The sequence below is a fragment of the Mycteria americana genome, chromosome 14, assembly GCF_035582795.1.
Source record: "Mycteria americana isolate JAX WOST 10 ecotype Jacksonville Zoo and Gardens chromosome 14, USCA_MyAme_1.0, whole genome shotgun sequence".
Classification (NCBI taxonomy): Eukaryota; Metazoa; Chordata; class Aves; order Ciconiiformes; family Ciconiidae; genus Mycteria; species Mycteria americana.
The window spans coordinates 14672688-14693052 of NC_134378.1; the positions used below are offsets into that span (position 1 = coordinate 14672688).

A 20365-nucleotide genomic window follows, 5' to 3' on the forward strand; every position below is an offset into this window, starting at 1 on the left:
CTCCTGGAGACACCCGAGATGCGGGACACCTGCACCCTACAGCAATACCTAAATTCTGTGAAGGTCACCCGCCGGACCCCTGCTGCCAGCCTGCAGCCCGCCGGGCGAAGCCCCTCGGAGCCCCACAGCAGCGCTGTCCCCGGCTGCCGGAGAGACGCTTCCGTGAAATGGGTTTATTTTTGTAATATTTAATGACCCTCTCTGTTGACAGCCCTGCTCTGTACAGGCCTGCGGCCGCGACTGTTGCACTGTAAAGCTGTAAGTGGGAATAAAGGTGGTTTTGGAGAAGAGCCGGGCTGCGGCCTCTGCTTGCGGGCGGGGCGGGGGCTCCGCCATCTTCCGCCGCCGTGACACAGCAGGCCGCCTCGGGCCCCCGCCCCTGACTGGCAGCCGCGCCGTCCAACCGCGCGGGGCCGCGGGGGCGCCCGCTGCCGCCCTGCCCCGCCCCGCGGCGGGCGGGGTTCCGGCGCGCGGGGCAGGAAGAGCGGAGCGGCGCGGGGCCTGCGGCGGCGGCGGCGGCGGCAGGTACCGGCGCGGGGGGCGGCGCGGACCGGACCCGGCCGGGCTCCGCCGCGGGCTCCTCGGCTCGGTCCTCGGCTTCTCGCGGCCCGGCCCGCCGCCTGCCTCGGCTCTCGCTGGGGCTCGGCCGCGCCCCGTGCGGGGGAGCGGCGTCTCCTGCCGGGGGAGGCCTGGGGGGACGCGGCCCGGCGGCCTAGGGGGGCCCGGCCCGAGATGGCGGCCTGTGGGCGGGCGGCGAGCGCCGGGGGGGGGCGGCCGTGGCCGGGCGGGCGGCCTGCGCGGCGCCGGGCCGGGCCGGGCCGTGCTGTGCTGTGCTGTGCCGCCGGCCTGCCCCCGCGGCCCGGCGTCCCGGCAGCTCCGCTCCTGGCTCGCGGGAGGGGCTCGGCCGGGCTCCCCTGCGGCGGTGCCGGGCCTGAGCGGCCGCCAGCGGCGGTGTGCTGGGATCGGCAGCGCGGGGGGGTTCCGCGGTAGTGCGAGCTCAGAAACAACTGCCAAGTCATGCAGGCCGACCGGTCTCCCGGCAGCAACGGCTCGACCTGCGAGGCTGGTAAAGGCTTTCCTCGGGAGACGCGGAGCTGCCGTGGGGCGCTGGGCTGTGAGCTGGTCACCCGTGCAGGGTTGCTCTGGCACAGGGCAGCCTGCGGTTCTCTGCTGGGGCGCTGAAGCAGGAGTCTGAAGACGAGCGTTGCGGTAGGGTGTCTTGCAGTTAAAATGTCCCTGATCCTGCGCCCCGTGATGTGAACCGAGGAAGGAAGCGTCAGGGGGAAGGTGGTTTCATTTTCAGGTCCTTCAGCAGATAGGCTCCTCCTTATTAGTGGAGATCTGTGGAGCATCCTGTTCTTCATCCTGGGTTCCTCTTTAGCTCTTGTGGATCGCCCTGAAACTCTGCAGGCAGGGAGACAGATTCCTTTCGTGGAGCTCACTTGATAAAGGTTGAAATTTGATATTGAGAAGAGAGAACGTGGGAAGGTTTCTCATCACATCTGCTGCTCTTTCTGTCTTTCCAGGATGTCTTCAGGTGCGTTATTTCCAAGCCTGGTGCCAGGCTCCCGTGGCTCTTCGAGCAAATACCTGGTGGAATTTCGGGCAGGGAAGATGTCCCTGAAAGGCAGCACTGTGACCCCAGACAAGAGAAAAGGCCTTGTGTACATCCAGCAAACTGATGACTCCCTCATTCACTTCTGCTGGAAGGACAGGACTTCGGGCAACGTCGAAGATGTGAGTATGGTTTTGTGTTTCAGTGCTGAGGCATTAAGTCACGGTCTGTCTTGTCCTTGTTCTGCTGGCACTGCTGAAAGAGCTTCTCCAAGACAAATTAGGATGAGAATGCCGCTGTGGCCTGACAGACCTGCACTTCCAAACCCTCTCTGCTCCTCAGAGCAGATGGAAGAAGGTTTGGGGAGGAGGGCGGAGGTCTTTGGGAAGCTAAAAGGAGTAGTCATGTATTTCCTCAAACACTTGTTTCTACTGCCACATTTTCCAGGATTTGATTATTTTCCCTGACGACTGTGAATTCAAGAGGGTACCTCAGTGCACTACTGGCCGTGTGTATGTATTGAAGTTCAAGGCAGGATCAAAACGACTCTTCTTCTGGATGCAGGTTCGTGGGAAGCCAATAATAAAGGTCTTGGAAGAAAATACTTCCAGTTTGCCTCGTACCAAGAGCAACTTTCTTGCAGGAGCCGAAGACGGACAAGGATGAAGAACACTGCCGTAAAGTGAACGAGTATCTCAACAATCCACCAATGCCTGGTGCTTTGGGTGGAAATGCAAGCGGAGGCCACGAGCTCTCGGCATTAGGAGGTACAGTCCATTCTCTGCTCCTTCATGTGAGAGGCTTTTTTAAAATTTATTTTTAGAATGAGCACTTATAGTTCCCCAGGAAGAAATTCCTGATGACTATGGAGGGTGAGTTGGGGACAACGTTAATACCAGAAGTGTAAACGTGCTTTTAGCAAAATAAACTGCTGTTATAATAGGTGCAGGCTGAAAGTTAAGACTGCCAGAAGAAGTCTCTCTGTTTCCAGCAGATTCTCTGGAGTCTTACCTCTTTATGAAGCCAAGTTGCATTTATCTTTTATGAGCATCGTGGATCAGTAAACACTTGAAACTGTTTTTTTCCATACAGAATGTGATGCCAATTAATCTCCTGCTGTTTGAGCCGGAGTGCTGTGAAAAAAAACTATGTGAATATGTTGTGTTTCAGAATGTTTTTGTTTTTAGGTGAGGGTGGCTTGCAAAGCCTTCTTGGAAACATGAGCCATAACCAGCTCATGCAGCTGATCGGACCAACGGGCTTAGGAGGACTTGGTAAAATGCTTTAATATATTTATGCCAAAATGGTATTTTCTCCTGCCAGGTTAAATCTTACCTGACAATATTTTCAAGTAGTGCTATTGATTTGGATAGCACTGCTTTCACATGAGAAAGAAAGGCCCTGCCTCAAAGATGAGCTAAGGGGCAAAAAAAGGATGCAGGAAACGGAGGGTATCAGAGTCTACACAGCACTCATCTTAGGGCTTGATCTGCAAGGAATGTCGGTTCTGCTCCTTGCTCCGCTGAATATTCTGCCTTTTTCTTTTTCCTCCTTTTTTCCACCCCTCCTCTTCCTCCTAAATATTCACTGGAGCAGGGACTCATCCCTGGCGAATGTCCCAGTTACCAAGCTGTGGAGTTGCTCATGTTGTCTCTGATCCAGTGAACATTTGTGTGCAAAGTAGAAAGAGCTCAAGAGGAAGGCTGGAGCGTACCCACCCCACAGCACTGCCTAGTCAGAGGAGTAAGGCTCAGGTTAGGGCTTTCTCTCCTGGCAACACTGGGGAGAGCTTGAATTGCCATGCTGTTTTTCTGGAGGGGATGAGAGGTGTGTTGGAGTCCCTGCTGTGGTCTGTTCTTAATGCTGTCCATGCTCTAAGCGCAATAGAGCATTTCCGGAGAAGTCAGATGCTCGAATGGAAGCAGGCAAAGTAACGCTTAGCAGGTGGCAGTGACTAAAGTTCTGTGCTTAAGCTCCGAAGTCCATTTTTGTGGATCTAGCTCATGTCTCTTTAGCTTCAGATGCAAATCTCATGTTGGTGGGATGTTCAGATGGAAATCTAATGTTAGTGTTGGAAGATTCTGGCTTGTTAGGATGTGTTTGGAAAAGGTCTTCCTTCTTGAAGCTTCACATGGCTCCTGAGACTGTCTTCCTCTTCGTCTCAACGCTTTTTCTCAGCGGCTCTTCTTTCTTTGCCTTTACATCTGGCCCTGAGACAGCTTGCCATGAAGCTCACTACAGTAACGCAAAGAAAACCATCTGCTTGCCTCAGCAAACAGTGGTTGTGGTGAACCTGTGTGGATCTCTTCCCCCAGTAGCATCTTGTTCTTTTGCACCTGGTTTGCATCTCTCTCAGGACTCTGCCTTTATTGCAGAGCTCCTGCAACAAAGGAGCTTTCTTGCTCCTGGGTAAACCTTCCTAGCAAGGACGAAGTGAGTAGAGTAGCGTGCGGTACAGCCCGGTTAGCTTCACCCTGCCGTTCCTGCTGCTGTGGAAGCTCTGTGACTAGTGAACGTAAGTGTTACGGGCATGGTTCTATAGGAGTGGATCCTATGCAAAGGAGGAGCTGGTGGCTGGTGCTCACTGACCTCCGGTGGTCTGCAGCTTCAGTCAATCATGTGTTTGCTAATGGAGCGCTGTCGTTCTGTCCTCTGCTTGCAGATAGTTTCCAAAAGGTGGGTGATGAATGCAGGTGCTTGTGTAGGGTCATGTATCTGATTAGATGTGGTACAAGAAACCACTGGATCGGAAGTGTGTGGTAAATGGAGCGTTTGGCTGATGTGGCTCAGAGGAATTGTAGGGGGACAATCAGTCACCGACAGCTCCAGTGGACCTAGAAGCCAGGCCTTTCCCCAGCTCTCTTTAGCCGCTGTTCTTGATGCTGCGATAAGCCCTTGGTAGTTGGGATGTGTGGATGAAGGAGGCTGATTCTGATTTCTTTTGCATATGGCAGTTGGCTCAAAGGCTGAGTGTTGGTTTCCTGCTGTGTTTTCTGATTGCTGCTCTACTGGGAGCACTTTGTGCGCGGGGCTGTCCTTACTTTGCCTATGAAGTGTTTAAGGACTCGGCTGATTCTGCTGCTGCATCTCTGCGTTAGGTTCGAAGCTGCAGAACCCAGGTGTATGGGAGACAGTGGTGGTGACTCAAAGGCTGCCTCTGTAATCTTCTGCTGAGGGCCTTGGCTTTAAAGTTTAGAGAAAAGCTGGGTTTTGGGGAACCAGTAGATAAGAGGAGGGGGCTGTGTTACAATGATCGTGTATATATGGCACAAACCGAAGTAATTTTATCCTTGCGTACGTCTAGAAATTGAGTCATTTCTAAAACGTGCAACTCTCTAAGGCAGTTTTCTAATAGGGATGCAAGATCAGAAAACGAGAGCTGTTAACTTACAGAAAGGGGTGGGGGGGTTGGTCTGGGCTCTTTCACCCCCTCCTCCTTTATTTTAGCAAATAAAATCTTTCAGGTACAAGAGTGACCTCTCTAGAGCAGAGGTGCAAAAAACCCAAAGAAACACATTTTTAAACCTGTTGTTCTTTTATGTTTACGGAAGGTGGGCTGGGTGCGCTGACAGGTCCTGGGCTGGCCAGTCTGCTTGGAAGTGGGGGACCCCCGACCAGCAGTTCCTCATCAAGGTAGGATGCCCGTCTGGTCCGGGTTTGTAGTATTTTTGTAACGTAAAGTTGCCTCTTCTGTGGGAGGAATCGCGGCCTACTGAACAGGAAATATGATGGGAATTAAGACTGCTTATTACCTCTCTAAAATGAGGGTAGGAGCTCTTCGTGTTGTAAGGGCTTGACGAGAAGCTTTCCAAAACACAAGAGGCAAAGCTGTTTTGCTGTAGGGAATTAATTACACTGATTATCTTCTCCAGCTCTCGCAGCCAATCAGCTGCTGTGACGCCATCTTCCACAACTTCTTCTACACGTGTAACGCCTGCCCCGTCCGTTCCTGCGGCTGCGTCTGTGACCAGTCCGAGCCCCGTACCGAGTTCGGGTAATGGAACCAGCTCAGCCACAAGCCCAACCCAGCCCATTCAATTGAGTGACCTTCAGAACATTTTAGCTACTATGAATGTGCCATCTGGAGCAGGAGGACAGCAAGGTAACAGTGTTCTGACCAGGCTGCTGTTGGATCCAGCAGTCCTTTGGAGCTGTTTTACTGTCCTATCCTGTTCCAAACTGGTTTGAAAGGTCTCTTAAATATTTTTGGTTCTTTTTTTCATTTGAGTGCTGTTCTTGGGTGCTTCAAGAGTCTTATTCTCACTCCAAAACAGAGAGGGAGAAAGGATGCTAGCAGTGTGCCAACTACGTTTCAGTACTCCTCTGACTAGATCATGTGGTTTACGTGATGAAAACGTGGGGTTTTGCGTGTAGTCTAACAGCCGACCATTTATGTTCTTCCTAGTTGACCTGGCAACTGTTCTGACTCCCGAGATAATGGCTCCCATCCTGGCCAACGCTGAAGTTCAAGAACGGCTGATGCCTTACCTTCCCTCAGGGGAATCTCTGCCGCAGACTGCAGAAGAGATTCAGAATACCCTGACGTCTCCTCAGTTCCAGCAGGTAGATGCCTAGCTGTCACGGGAAGTGCAGTGCTCCTTCCCTCCTCCCCCATGCCTCATGATTCGCCTTGCCCTGCTTTTTCAGGTTACTGGCACTGTTCAGAGTAGGAAGTTGCTCTGTAGAAGTGGAAAGGAGAAGGGACATGGTTTAATGGAGCACTAGTTCTTCCTTCTGTGGTCACCGAAGGACAGATCAGAATGTTTTTTACTTTCTCTTTTGGAATTAGGCCTTACCTTTCTCTTTTATTATACATGCTCTCTGGCAAATGACAGGAGTAGCAGCAAATTCGTTATTTGCCCTGTCAAAGAGTGGCTTGTCAGCAGTCTCCTTAAAGGTCACTTCAAGTGACTGAAGGGAAGAGATGCTCATGTTCACAGCACCACGTCCCTTGTTCCTCTTGAAACACTAGTACCTAATTCCAGAACTGTCTGTGTGTAATTAAAGCCAGTGTATTACAGGCCAATTTGAACTAGTTACACTGATTGATTGAAACTTGACAATTTGCAGAATTTCAGTGGCTAAGATGACTGTTTTTAGTTTAAACTATGGCAACTCTTTTGTGCAGACAAGACTCGGAAATGAGGGATGTTTTTAATTGCTGATTTGATAGAGTATCTGCATCTAGATAAAAGTTCGAGTTGTCCATGCACTAGACCGACTGGAGGTTATGTCGCTGTGGTTTGGTGTGCTGCTCAGTCTAGCAGGGCTTACCAGTGCGTGCTTACTGGCAGCTAGCTGGTTAAGAGCAAACATCGTTCCTGACTGCAGAATCCGCACGGGGCCTGTGGTGTCGCGGCATTTCGAAGCCTGCCCACAGTGCGGTAGTTTATAAAGGAGAGGGGCTGCTCCCAGGCCGGCCGTACGGTCGCCGTGCCATGACAGAACTGCTCCCCTCACGCGGGTATTGCACGGTAGCCACCTGATGCTGGAAGAACATGATGCAAACCTTTTTTTGACACTGTTGACTCCAATTCACAGGCATTGAGCATGTTCAGTGCTGCCTTAGCTTCAGGACAGCTTGGCCCACTAATGAGTCAGTTTGGCTTACCCGCAGAGGCAGTAGATGCAGCAAATAAAGGAGGTAAGTATTGGTGCTGTTGGGAACATGATGAAGTAAGCGGTTTGTTGGGTTTTTGTTTGTTTGTTTGTTTTCACTGCACACAGCCATTGAATGTGGACTGTAATGATTAGCTGCTGAGTAACTGTCAGAAGCTGACTCTTGCACTGTTCTTTTTACAATGAAAAGGCGAGTAGCTCAGGTGTTCCCCAGCAGACACAGTGTGATGTCAGACGCGCATCTAGAGAAGTCGGGGTTCTGCACAGAGATGTGCTGAGCAGCCTTGGTGTTTTCTTGATAGAAATGCAAAAGATGCTGAAGATGTCATGGTCACCTTGTTCAGGAATGCCTTTTTTGTGGGAATCTCTTTAATGAGTCATCTGAGAGAAGAGCACAGCTGTGGCCTGTAGCGCTAGGGGAAGGGGGTATCAGTTTTCCCTGGTGAGCTTCTAGCATCCATTCCATGACTGAAGTAATTCTGGTCTGAGGCTGCCTGTGCACAGAGTTGAAGTGCAGAAAATGCTGGCTATGTCGGGGACATCCAAATGTGTGTTATATATTAAAGGAGTGTTAAAATTTTCTTCCCTGCTAATAGATTCTTATTAAAGCAACTGTTTACTTTCCAAGTCATGAAGCTTAACCTCATGTGGACAATGAACTCCATCCCAGCAAGTGCAAAGTTAAATAACTCATGTGTTTGTTTAACTTCTAGATGTAGAAGCGTTTGCCAAAGCAATGCAGAACAGTGTCAAGTCAGACCAAAAGGAAGGAGACTCTAAGGACAAGAAAGACGAAGAGGAAGATATGAGTTTAGATTAAGTTATTTGCTCTTCCTTACAGATATTCCTAGATACTAACTTAAGCAACTGCAGTAGGATTACTAACTTCATATTATGCTTCTATAAATCTACAAATAAAGGAATTTTCTTTATCTGCCATACTGTTCTTTCTCAGTCTGTTTAACATGCACACTTAAAGCAGGACTTGCTCTTTGCTTTCAGTGGAGTTCTTTACTGTTCAGTTTTGATGCTTCTGACATCAGGCTAAACTAATTCTTCTGATTTCCTTGTGCTAAAAGGGCTGAGCCCCGTCATTATATGAGTAATGAGCAGCTCAAGGACGCATTGCTGACTGCCATCCAGTTTTGGGCCCACCACGTTGGGCTGCCAGCTCACCCAGTCGTTGCCCACATGTACTGCTGCAAGGGTCATCCTGTCCTGGGTGCAGAACTTCACCTTTGAACACGAGGAGAGTCACTTCCCTGAACCCCAGAGCACTACCACCACAGCTGCCGTACGAGGAGGGAGCTGCTTCTGGCAAATACAACTACACCGTCCCTATGGTGCCGCTTCCTGAGGTAGTGATTATTCCTCTTCCAGTTCTACATCAGCCTCAGTAAAGTGAAAGAGAGTAACATAAAACTTTATTTGACTCCAAAGTATGTACCAGTGATTTACAAAGACCATCTTTAATACTACAACTTAAGAACAGGTCATAATTACATTTGTTTAAGATGGACATGTTAAAAACCCATTTTACAATATTTACCCCTCATAAAAAAACCCACAATATAATGATATAAGTTATAAGTCCATTTCAGAAGCAAGATTTTGTCCCCAAGTGGCTAGATACATATACACACACACAAATATATATATGACGTGTAAGTGCACAAGTGAACTAGGTGTCTTGGGAGAAAAGTTTTTTTCAAGTGAAGACTGCACTACAACAGGCATGAGTGAGGCCGAGCAGGAGAAGGCAACTGCTGGCAGGGCAGGTGAGGGCCAAGTGACAGACACCTCTTGCACCCAGCCAGACTCGGAGGTAACCTTTCTTTATTCCCTTTCAAGCAAGTTTCTTGCTTCACGCAACAGGACTTTTGTCAGTGTATTCTACCAGCGCTGAATGCAACTGCAGAGAGTCGAGTGGTATTTGTGTCTTTCTGCTTTCCCTCAGCAGTTCTCCCAGCCTATTTTCTTCCTTTTTTTTGAATCTTATAAATTAATCTGATAAGAAGATGCTAATTCTGTGAACAGAATTTTGTCCGAGTTCCCCCTTGCAGAGGTCTCTGCATAGTGGCAGCAAGTGAACAGAGACTGCCCTTGGGGGGAGGTTAAACGTGTCCTTGCTTATAAAAACACAGAAGTGATGGAATGAATCCAGTTTGTCCTAATTGCATTTATTATAAAACAGAAACTGCCTGCAGCCTTTAGCAGAAGACAGTCTGTGACGACTGTTATTAATAGCCTCAAGTGTTCCGTGAACTAAATCTATGTGCGTTGTAAGCATGGGGTAAAGGGAACAAGATTTAGGACATGATGCATGGCTGCTGGGTGCTTCAGCTCACGCTCCGTAGAGGACAGTTGCTCTTATCACGAGCCGTGCGGCAGCGTGAGTCCTGTTGCAGATGCTGACCACTGGGGAAGGACTCAGACCTGTCTCCACATCCTGCTCCAACTTTTTGGTTATATTCATGAAAGATGTCCCCGAAGTGCCCCCTTCTCCCCACCTTCCTCCCATGCCCTCCTTCCCCATGGATTCGTGGCCCCTCTCTGGTTTTGGCCCCAGACTTGCACCTGCAGTCACTGGAGATCAAGTACGTTTGACCACGGTTAATGCTATCGAGTAGGTGATGTCTGGGGCCCAGGGAGCAGTGCAACGTTCTGTCGGTCACGCTGTACGTGGAGGTGCACTTACTTACAGCACGGGGCAACCCTTAAGGCCAACAGAGCCCCTGACAGTCCCAGCTTGCAGCAGGTCCACGTGGCTCCGGTTAATCACCAGGTTCCTTATACAGCCCACGTAATGCGGGAGGGGAGGTAACGGTGACACTGTGCTGGCCTTGTCTGTCTCTACAGAAGGAACAAGTAAAAGCAAGCATTAGTCTGGCTAATAAGAGGGCAGCGGATTAAGTACCTCTATCTTGCACCTGGAATAATACCTCTCTTGGCTTTGGGGTATTTCATTCTGGAGCGCATCTTTCCCAACTCACCTGGCAGCCCTCCCAGGTAGAAGGTTGCCCTTGTGCTGGGTGCAGGAGGCTGGCTGGGTCCCACTGTGTAGTTGCCCTCCGTGTCCACATCAACCTGGATTACGTTTTTCCATTTGGTAACTTCGAAAGAAAACAAGAGTCAGTGCTGCTTCCTCACTCGGAGAGCAAGTCCACCTCTGCCCTCTGGCACAGACCAGTGCTGGAGCAGAGCAAAACTACTGGGAGAGTCAGAGGACCTGGCCTGGCTCTTGGGAAATGCCCAGAGTTTGGAGAGCCTCCCCCAAAATCTGTCCTTTGGCCACAGCAGCCACCCATAAAGCACCGTGTCTTGATCTAGTGAAGAGGGCTGCCCTCTCCCAGCGGGGTGGGACAGCACACGCCGGGCCTAAGGGGGTCAGCTCAGACTGGCTCTGGCCACGGATGGGGAGAGGTCCTGAAGCTGAAAATGCACGAGGAGCCAGGAGCATATGATGGCTCTCACCCAGCGCTGGGTCGAGCAAGATGAGGGTTTAAAATAGAGCTGTGCTGAGACGGGGGCTGTAGCTGTGACCCCCACCCCCAGAAAGGGCTCGATGCAAAGCCTTAGCACTTGCTCAATGGCAAGTACATCAAAGGCTGAGTTTTGCCCGTGCAAGTGTGAATCCTGCAAATCCCTGGTCCCAGCTGTGGGCTTTGAGCCTTTTGGACACAATCTGTGCAAGTCGGGCTTTCCCTTTCAGCAGGATAGCCCTGCATGGGGCCGAGGCCAGGACTGGCCCAGCAGGACTGTGGGACACCCCGGCCTCACCGGCTGCTCCATGACCTGGGGAAACACCCTGTCTCACCTGCCCACCAGATCTGACAGCACTAACAAGATCAGGCAAGGACTCTTAATTAGGAAATGACTTAATAGCAGCTACAATCTCCCAAATTAAGTGCATACAGGTGGGAATTGGGGTTTAAATACCCGAGGAAGGGCCCTGGGCTCTCCCTTAGAGATGTAGGCTGAGTAGCAGGACCAGAGCAGCGTCCCAGAGCCAAGTGCTGGCTGTCACCTCACCTGCAATAGTGTGCCACTGCCCGTCGCAGAGAGATGGGCATGTTACCGATGCAGAGAATTCATCAGCCCCAGCGTTCACTCTCACAGTGACCTAGTGTGTGAGACAAACCCGTTAGAGCCCAGTGAGCTGAGTGGGATGGGCAGGAGATGGCTGCTGCCTCTAGAAACCTGTGGGGAAGCCACCCTCCCACTACCTTTGTCTCCTCCATGTACAGCAGGAGATGGTGGCTTCTCCTCGTGCCGATGTGGAAGATGAGGCCAGAGGCACTGCGGGGACGGACCTCCAGTGTCACCTCCAAGTCCTGCTCAGTTGCCACTGCATCAGCTGGAAGAGAAATGCTACTGGTGAGGAGGGGGACCAGGGACATCCCATGAGACATGTCCCTCCCAGTCCCAGGGCTGTAGGAGCCAGCCCAGGCTGCTGTGGGGTACCTAGGACGACGGACCCGCCATCCACAGCGAAGAAGACTCCGCTCTCCAGTGCGCCCTCGTAGCACGGTGTCACTCCGAAGGTGCGTGAGGGGGGACCCAGGGGCCTCCCGTCCAGCTGTGGGTTCCTCAGGCATCCATCAAAGCTGGAGACTGACGCAACCTGTGGAAAGCGGCCACCAGAGTGAGCACAAGGGCCAAAAAAGGGCAGGCACGGGGCAACGCCACAGGACTGGAAACTGGCCGAGACAGGGTGATGCCATGGGACCACCAAGCCCTTACCGGTATGTGAGCCTTGGCTTTTCCAGCCGGGATCCCCCCCACATACAAGGGGGTCCGGGCCACAAAGAGCCCTGCGACAGCCACTGCAGCATCCTGGGCTCGCAGCCCGTCAATGACCAGCTGGGCTCGGCTCTGGTCTCTGCTGAAGAAGACCTGCAAGGACCAAAGGTCAGTGCCAGGGCCGGAGGCTTCCTGGGTTGAGAGGAGCCCCAAGGCTGCACCCAGGGAAGGGAGACCTCAGCTCGGAGGTTCAGCCAGCCCTGGCTGTGTTGTTGCTGTCCTCTTTGCTCCCATGGGACTATGGGTGTCCCACGTGCAATTAGGAAGTGATGCCCAGAGCAGGGCTGCGCTGAGCTAACCCCTGCACGGGCACCCGGCAATGGGGAGCTCATGAGAGCAACGTGGCTCAAGGAGGTCCTGCTGAGTCCCAACCCTCCGCTCACCGTGTGCCACCGCCGGTCGCGGTACTTGTCTTTGCTGCGGATGCGCAGCCGGCGCCCGCCGACATCCACCAGGAAGACAAAGCGCCCGTTGGAGACGAAGAGAGCCATGAAGGCACCCCGCTTGCCCGCCACGTAGAAGAGCAGCCCGCTGGAGGAGTTCAGCTTCACCTCCAGGGAGAAATGGGACCTGTGGGGACAGGGGGGTGACGGGAGCACCCTGCTCTCCCACAGCTGCAAGGGACACCTGCTCTCCAAGCAGTGGTCCCTGGGGCCAAGCTTGTGTGGGGCGGGCATGGGGTGAGCCTCACCTCTGGCCAAAGGAGGCTGGGATCTCCTCGAACTCCCAGCGACTGCTTGGGGCACCCCCAAAGCGGAAGGTGCCCCCGGCTGTGCGGGGCTGTGCGTGCAGCCGGCAGAGCCTATCCCGATCGTGACGGCGGTCCTTTGAGGCAGGCTTGCCCAGCACCTACACAAGATGCACCAAGGAATGGAGAGAGGGGAGCATCCCTGCAGGTATCACGGGGCAGAGGTGCTCAGCGAGGGGGCAATGGTGGCATCTGAGGAGGACGGGGAGGAGGAGGTGGGGAGTTTTGGCAGCAGCTGGTACCTTGGGTTTCCACCTGTCCTTCATCGGAGTGACTCTGAGCTGCTGTGGCTGCTCGCCCCAAGGACAGCTCATGGTGACATTGATGCTCTTCACGTTTTGCTGCAGGTCCACCACCATCTGTGGTTCTGATATCCTACACACAAGGAGAAGGGGTCCCTGTCACCGGGCCAGCCAGGAGGCAGGAAGGGGCTGAGCCCTGCTCTCTGGGAAGTGGCATGGCAATGCTCACCGCTTGACAAAGACGTTCCCAATGCAGCCGGTGAGGTTGCTGAGGGCACCTGGCTCTGGCGAGCCCCCAAGCTGGAAGAGCGGCCGCCCATCCTGCCGTCGCTGCCGCCGGCTGGACCCCGTGCCTGCTGCGGTGTCTTGCAGCTCATCGTCCATGTACAGCCGGACCCTGCGGGGGATGAGCAGCGTGGGCTGAGCGGGTGGCCATCACCACGCCATCCCCCATGCACCGCCAGGACACGTACCCACGGGCATCACTGTAGAAGGCCACGTAGTGGGTCCTGTCATCCGCATAGGCATTTTCAGTGGTGACTTTGGTTTCCAGCAGGTTCAAGGTCAGCTGGCCCCTCTGGAGGGACACCTGGCACGTCCCCTCCTGCAGAAAGCATTGCCCCATTGCTGCTCAGCAGCTGAACCCCAAGGAAGGGCCCATTTCCCCAGCACCCTCTAGGAGCTCAGGGTGCTGATTTCACTGTGGATTCACCCCCTGGCCCCACCAAAATCCCCCCCTTTCCCAAGGGGGAGCAGCACCATCCCCAGAGTAGGAGCAGATGTTTCTGCCCTGCTGCTGGGATACCTGGGGGGACTGCAGGTGCCCACCTGGGTGGCATGGTGGTAGAGCAGCCCCTCGTGCTGGCTCGTCCGGAAGCTGAAGCCGCTGTAGAAGTCCCGCAGCCCTGGCACATCATTCAGGGCCAGGGTCAGGTAGCCATGGCCATGGACGCTGACTGAGCGAGCCACCTGCAAGGGACACCATGGAGGCAAGGTGAGAGCCCGGGCCTGGCGTTGCAGGGGTGCTGGGAGGGTTACTAAGGTGCTCAGGTCCTCGCTGGGTCTGGCTGGTGCTATGGCCAGCCATGTGGAGCACCTTGCCACAACCCCCCTGCACCTGGGGGTTTTATGCTTGTTTCTGTGTGAATGAGGGGAGATCAGGCCTGTCCTGGGGGTCCTGTGCTCCCTTTCCCTGACAGACCCTTTCCCCAGCATGCCAGCCAGGCTGCCAAGGCTTTGTGCTTACCAGGAGGTCCGAGGTGCACCCATAGCTCACGCCAACGGTGCTCATGCGCTTCAGGTCGACATATTTGCCGAGAGCCTTCAAGCCCTTCATGCAGCCCCGGATGGGCCCACCCGTGGGGAAGAGCGCTTTCAAGCTGCAGGAGAAGCAAGCAGTGTTATGAGGACAACCCCAGGCAGGACCCAGCCCTGGGCAGGATCTGGCCCTGCAGCCCCTCAAACAGAACCCCTGGGAAGGACCCATGACAGCCATGGCTATCTCCAGTGCCTCAGGCACAAGGCTGCTCCAAAGCACCCAGCGTGGCAAAGGAGGACTCAGTGACACGCACCAGCACCTCATCCCTCACCAGAGATGGAGATATCCCATCCTCAAAAGCTCACGGTGATGGGCAGGAAGAGGAAATCTCCCCCCAGAGCTTCAGCAGGGCCCAACAGCCCTGGATGTGGCTGAGAAAGGGCCAGGGCCACCAGCAGGGACACTGGAGGGGAAGATACGGACTGTCCCACCCCACCACGGGCTGGACCCACCTGGGGGGCAGCACAGCTGGGGGCACACCACCCAGGTAGTAGGAGACAGCGTTCTCCAGGGAGTTCTCCTGCTCCACCATGAAGATGGTGAGGCGCTCCAGCCGCACCAGGATGCGCTTCTTGTTATTCATTTTGAGGAGGAAAATCTGGATCTGGAGACAGAGAAGAAAAATGATCTGCCAGCCTGGGGCAATTAGGTCCATCACAGAGGACAGCACAAGGCATCCGGTTCATGGCTCTAGTCAAAGAACTTGTGCAGCTCTCCCCCACCAAAACCAAGGGTTCGGGTGTCCCCGCTACCCTCTGGATGAGAAGCCCTCCAAGCGAGCCAAGCAGGTGGCTGTGCCCCCTTACCGCTTTGTTTGTGGTGCTGCTGATGGTGAGGGAGGAGGAGTTGCTGCTGGGTTTTGCCATCTCCAGGCCAGTGCTGAAGTCATAGTAAAGCACCAGCTTCCCGTCCCGGATGGCCAGACACAGGAACTGACCCTGGGGGAGGCAGGACAAACACTCAGCCCCACGTCCTGGTGTCCAGCATGCAGCCGTGGTGCTGAGCCCGACCCACCCTTTAGCACCAGTGGGAGCAGGTCCCGCTGCCGGTGCCTTGACGCATCACTGCAACAATTATTGGGGATTTATCTGCAAACAGCAGCCCTGTGCTGGGGCACAGAGATGGCACCGCAGGCTGGAAATGCTCCTTGCAGCACTGCCTGCCCCAGCGAACCCTGGCCTGTCTCAGAGGGTCTGTGCATGGGTGCTCTTGGAGTTCAGGGGAGTCCCTCCAGCACCAGACAAGCGATTGCCGCTGCTGTGACGTCTGGGTCCAGCCCTCTTGTGGCTTTTAACAATAGTGCAGAAATGCTGCTCCAAGTAGCACTGCTGCCTCCAAAGCCCTCTTCTCCCCGGGGCCCCTTACTGGGAATGCCTGCAAGTCGGGCTGGGACTGCCCTACCCCGCTGGCTGAGGGGTGAAGGCTCCCCAGGGGACCAAGCACCTGCCTGATTCTCCAGGAAGAAGAGGATGCCATTGTAGGAGACCACCCGGATCTCCTGCTCGAAGCGCTTGGTCGTGCCAAACTGGCTCTCAAACTTGATCTCTGCGTAACCGGTGCCATCAAAGTAGGAGCCATCAGTCAGCCAGGGGTCTCCTGTGGACTTGGACCTGAGCCATGCAAGAAGAGGCCCAAGGCATCACTCCAAAGCCAACTGCCATGCTCTGGGGCAGCCAAGGGTCAGCATAAGCGCCATGGACCAGAGCTGCCCCCCATGTGGGCATGGTGCCCTACCTTGCGCAGGGCTTCTCGGCAGTGGTATCCACCTGGAAAGTGCGTTGGAAGTTGTACAAGCTCACCACCTCCTCATTCAGTGTGTCCAGCTCCAGGCACCCGCGGTAGTTGGGATAGCGCAAAGTGGGAGGAGGCTGGGAATAAAACCGGACAGTTAGGGCAAGTTTGATCCTGGTTTTCCCATGAAATCAAGGGTTTTCCCCCCCAAGAGACTCCAAAGGTATCGCTGATACCTCCTAGAAAACCAAGCCTCCCTCCCTGCTGCCTGTCTCACCGTGAAGCTGGAAGGGTAGCCACCCACGTAGAAGACCACGTTGCGCGGGTCGAGGTTGAGCAGCCCCTGCTCCCCCTTGGCCACGCTGTCTCCCTTGGTCTCGTGCACCGTCTGCCTCTCCACGATCACTGACATGTGCCCATACTGCAGGATCCTGCAGCAGGGAGGGATGGTCAAGACAAGGGGAGATCCCCAAAGAGGCACAAACCCTGCTCTCCCTGAGCAAAGGGCCTCCCCACACAGCTCTACCAAAAAGGGGGGCATCTCCCACTGGGGAGCCCCACAGCAGCAGTGTGTTGAAAGAAGTCAGCACACATGTTATCAGCACTGCCACAAGGCTGAACGGACCCTCCATGATGAGCTTCATCTTTCCTCTCCTGCAGGAGCCCCCAGACCCTTCATGACCTGGTAAGACACCATCTCCCTGCTAGTTTTTTTGAGGTATCTCAGTGTTGATCATTTAGGGATGACTGGATGATGGAGTCCACAGCACCTTTGCAAGCTCAGGGCATGTCTGGGCTTGGACACAGCACTGCCCACATCCACTGCAGGGAGTGTCTCCCATTAAACTTCCTCAGGACGTGTCCCATCAGTCTCCTACCTGTTGATGCTGATGGTGGCAAACTGCTCTCCAATATCCTCGTCGACGGTTAGGGAGGCTGGCTCCTCATCGCCCAGTTTGTAGATCCACTGCACTTTGTGGTCCTTGAGCACGATGCCCATGTAGTCTCCAGCGGCCTGAATGCAGGGAGAGACAGGGCCACACTTTGGCATTCGGGACAGGCAGGAGCGCCAAGCGATGCTCCCTCTGATGCTCCCAGGGCTGCACTGGCCAAGCACCCCCATTTGCACTGCTCTCCCCATCCACCTCCAGCCAGGCTGACGGCTGCACCCAGGGCCTGTTCGTGTTCCCCACAAAGACACTCGAGGAGCAGGCGAAGGGAGAGGAGCCAACATCCAGGCGTGATCCCCCATTGATGCTACCAACACGGGCTCCTGCTGCCCTCCTCCTGCCCACACAGCCCTGTCTCACCTCCCAGCTGCCCAGGTACAACACGAACCGCCCCTCTTCTGTCCCGTCCTGCCGTCGCTGCCGGCTCCTGGGCTCAGGGTTTTGGATGTAGAATTTGAGGGATGTATAGGCTGCCAAATCCTGCAGGTTGCTGGGCATCCGGACCTGCACACCCGAGCTGCCGTTGAACTTCATGGGGACTTTCACCTGGAGGGAGAGAAATCCAAACCCATGGCACCGAAACCTCTGCTGCTGCCTCTCTTGTCATTGCCAGCTCTACCAAGTCAAAGCATTTTCTGGAGTCTTCCCATGAGAAAGGGACCCTGCCTGGTGGCCCCAGAGCTCTTCTAGATACCCCTCCCATTTGCATACTACCCTCAAGTAAGCTCTCATTCACCTCAAGGCCCTGGCACCCTGTGCACAGTCCTCACCCTCCCACGAGCCTACCTTGCTGGCAGCGTTCCTCGCCTGTGTGATGAGCTGCCGGATCCGCACAATGTTCTCCGACACAGTGGCGTTCTTGTTCCTCCTGTTCTCCAGGCTGCTCAACTTCCCCAGCAGCAGCGGGATGGTGCTTTCCAGGCTGGACACTGGGGTTGGAGAGGAGCCAGGGGTTTTGAAGGTTAGTGAGGAAAGGAGATGTAAAGCTCAGGCAGTTTTGAGACATGCAAGTCAAAGCAGCGGCAGCTGGGAGCAGAGTCACAGAATGATCCCTTAAATCCAGCAGCCTTGATGGGGGGTTGTGAAAATGCTCTAGTGCATGCAATCTCCTGCAGTAAAGGTATAGGTGATATAGACACTGCAGGGAGAGAAAAAAAAAATAAAGGGACAGGACTTAAAGCACCCAGTATTGGCTACTACCTCCCTCTACTCTTGACCTGGAGTTGCAAAGCACAGCTTCCAAAAGCACAGAGCTCTCTGGGGACATCTGTCCATGCACTTGCTCGTGCCAGACTCAGCCCTGGCAACCCAGCAGGCTCAGCACTCACCAGATTTCCTGGCATCCTGGACTGCCTGGTTCAGGTCTTCATTTCGAAGATCTCCATACTGGTCTTTCCACTCATCCAGATTCTTCTTCATGGTGCTCAGGGTATCTTCCACTCTCGCAGCTGTTTCGTTGGCCTCAGCAGCTGCTGCTTTAGCATTCTGGATCGTCTCTTTTGTGTCCTCTGGAAAGAAAGGAGAAAAATCTCTGGAATGGCCAGGAGCGGGGAGGAAGCACCCTTCGGTCACAGACTGGTCTAGCTACCCCAGGACAAACCTTGGTCCCTGCCCAGCATGTCCTGCACAGACTGGAGCTGGCTCAGGAGCTGCTCCTTCTTCACACGGAGGTCAGCCAGCTTGTCCTTTGCTGTCTGCAGAGTGCCTTTAATAGCTGCAATTAAAGAAATGCATATGCTGTGTTGGATCTCTGTCCAGCCTGAAGGACATCACACCCTACAAGGAGCCTCTCTCACCCCCGTTGAGTTTTCTCTGCTCTCTCCTCACAGCCTCCTCCAGGTTGCTGCTGTTCCTCTTCAGCTCTTTAGAGATGGCCCCGAGATTTTCTGATATGACATTCTGTAAAACAAACATGCACTGCCTGGGAGTCTGAAGAGGAATTCCAGCCTCCAGCCCTGACTGCACACAAGAATGTTCGTTCAGACAACTGCAGTGAGGTGTGGTGCTAGGGCGTGATGGGGAGACCCAACCCCCAGAGCCTGGCCCCAGCTGTGGCAGAGGCTCTGCTCTCTGGCACAGAACAAAGTGCTCAAGTCTCAGAGGGAAGGGGCAGAAGAGCCCTACATGTGGATGTGAAAAGCTGGAGGACCATCAAGGGAGTTTGGCTTTTGCTCATCTTCACGGGGTTCCCCACAGCACATACCATCAAAGCCTTGCTGGCTGCCTCATCAGCATCGTGGGCTGCTCGCTCGGCTTTTTTCACAGCTTCAATGATGCTGGCATAGGCATTAGAGGCATCGATCGCCCGCTGGATAAAGCCATCCTGGTTTGTGCCCTGGATAATGCTGTGTTGGAAAATGAAGCCATCAAGTCCACAGAGACCACTCAGGCTGGGCTCTTGCCCCACAGATAAACCCCTTTGGGCTCCTCATCACAACATGTTATCTAGGATAAAGCTTTAGAGATGGCACCCTGCTGCTCCCCTGCCATGGGGTGGGGCTGCAGTTGCCCATCCTCAAGTCTGGTAGGAGATGGCCTGACTACTGAGTGTCAGCACCGGTGCCTCACCTGGACAGGTTCCTTGCGAGCTCATCCAGGAGCTGGGCATGCTCCTCCGCCTGCTCCACGATGGGGATCTTGCTGCTGGCTGGGGAGAACTTCTTGACCCGCTCAGTCAGGGGCAGCTTCGCCCCATCCAGCAGGGCTGCCAGCTTCTCGTACGCCTGCAAGGACACACATCACTCCTGAGGGCTGCCACCCCCTCACACCGTGGCCATGCCGAAGTACCTCCATCACTTACCTCCTTTGCACTCTCCATCTTCTGCAGGAAGTCAGAGACCTGGGCCAGGGACTCCTTGGCCATCCTCAGGGTCTCCTGCACCAGCGCATGCTGCTTTTGGAGTTCACGGCTCTTTTGCTAGACACACAGACGCAGGGTTAGGCACTGGCAGGGCTGGGGTAGCCCCCCCGCACTGCATGGCAGTGCGGGACCACCTGGTGAAGGTCTACCTGACTCTCCTCCAGGTTGTTGCGGTTCAGGCTGTTCAAGTCCTCCGTCTGCCTGGTTTTGTTCACAGCCTCGTTGAGGGCGTCGCGGAGATCCATCAGCTGGGAGCTGTGCTGCGCCAGCCGGTCCCGGATGCTGTTCACCAGGTCCTGGTTGGACTCCCAGCGCGCGTGCAGCTCACTCTTCACCTGATGCAGCACTAAGGATGGAGGAGATAAGAACTGTTGCTAATTCATCCCCCTGTGTTAAAGAGCTCTTTCTGTGCTTGGCTGTGGATAAGCCTGGTTCTGGTCTCACTTGGGAGGTATCAAGGCCAGAAGTGACTCATCTTCCCTCCCTCCCTCCCTCCCTCTTTCAGCCTGGCTAGCACAGGATCTCATCCAAAATTGTCT

At 54.3% G+C, this 20365-nt stretch overlaps 2 protein-coding genes across 7 annotated transcripts in view; one reads left to right on the forward strand and one right to left on the reverse strand.

Moving 5' to 3' along the window:
- The first annotated feature begins 1526 nt into the window (after positions 1-1526).
- Positions 1527-8113, forward strand: ADRM1 (ADRM1 26S proteasome ubiquitin receptor). 3 transcript variants are annotated; one of them, XM_075516896.1, is made up of 9 exons: positions 1527-1737; positions 2003-2119; positions 2199-2322; positions 2743-2829; positions 5107-5188; positions 5428-5657; positions 5961-6118; positions 7097-7199; positions 7888-8113. In XM_075516896.1, the coding sequence occupies exons 1-9, from the start codon at positions 1528-1530 to the stop codon at positions 7992-7994; spliced, it is 1218 nt and encodes a 405-aa protein (XP_075373011.1). In that variant the 5' UTR covers position 1527; the 3' UTR covers positions 7995-8113. The 3 variants fall into 3 exon arrangements, with proteins under 3 accessions (XP_075373011.1, XP_075373013.1, XP_075373012.1); XM_075516898.1 differs by lacking the exon at positions 7097-7199; XM_075516897.1 differs by lacking the exon at positions 2743-2829.
- Positions 8114-8581: 468 nt separating this feature from the next.
- The window catches only part of LAMA5 (laminin subunit alpha 5), a 96405-nt gene continuing 84621 nt past the window's right edge, over positions 8582-20365 (reverse strand). For 3 of the 4 annotated variants that reach the window (XM_075516890.1, XM_075516889.1, XM_075516888.1), the window contains exons 53-80: positions 19976-20172; positions 19767-19883; positions 19535-19689; positions 19170-19311; positions 18763-18865; positions 18567-18680; positions 18295-18474; positions 17753-17895; positions 17327-17512; positions 16895-17031; positions 16294-16447; positions 16020-16153; positions 15733-15895; positions 15092-15223; positions 14738-14889; positions 14214-14346; positions 13796-13936; positions 13441-13571; positions 13197-13364; positions 12968-13100; positions 12669-12826; positions 12361-12547; positions 11918-12070; positions 11639-11798; positions 11401-11531; positions 11207-11297; positions 10117-10287; positions 8582-10027 (exon numbers count right to left, since the gene is read on the reverse strand). In XM_075516890.1, coding sequence (XP_075373005.1) covers positions 9873-10027; positions 10117-10287; positions 11207-11297; positions 11401-11531; positions 11639-11798; positions 11918-12070; positions 12361-12547; positions 12669-12826; positions 12968-13100; positions 13197-13364; positions 13441-13571; positions 13796-13936; positions 14214-14346; positions 14738-14889; positions 15092-15223; positions 15733-15895; positions 16020-16153; positions 16294-16447; positions 16895-17031; positions 17327-17512; positions 17753-17895; positions 18295-18474; positions 18567-18680; positions 18763-18865; positions 19170-19311; positions 19535-19689; positions 19767-19883; positions 19976-20172 — 4121 coding nt within the window. In that variant the 3' untranslated portion in view covers positions 8582-9872. The remainder of the gene's footprint in view (positions 10028-10116; positions 10288-11206; positions 11298-11400; positions 11532-11638; positions 11799-11917; positions 12071-12360; positions 12548-12668; positions 12827-12967; positions 13101-13196; positions 13365-13440; positions 13572-13795; positions 13937-14213; positions 14347-14737; positions 14890-15091; positions 15224-15732; positions 15896-16019; positions 16154-16293; positions 16448-16894; positions 17032-17326; positions 17513-17752; positions 17896-18294; positions 18475-18566; positions 18681-18762; positions 18866-19169; positions 19312-19534; positions 19690-19766; positions 19884-19975; positions 20173-20365) is intronic. The other variant, XM_075516891.1, reaches the window with a different exon arrangement.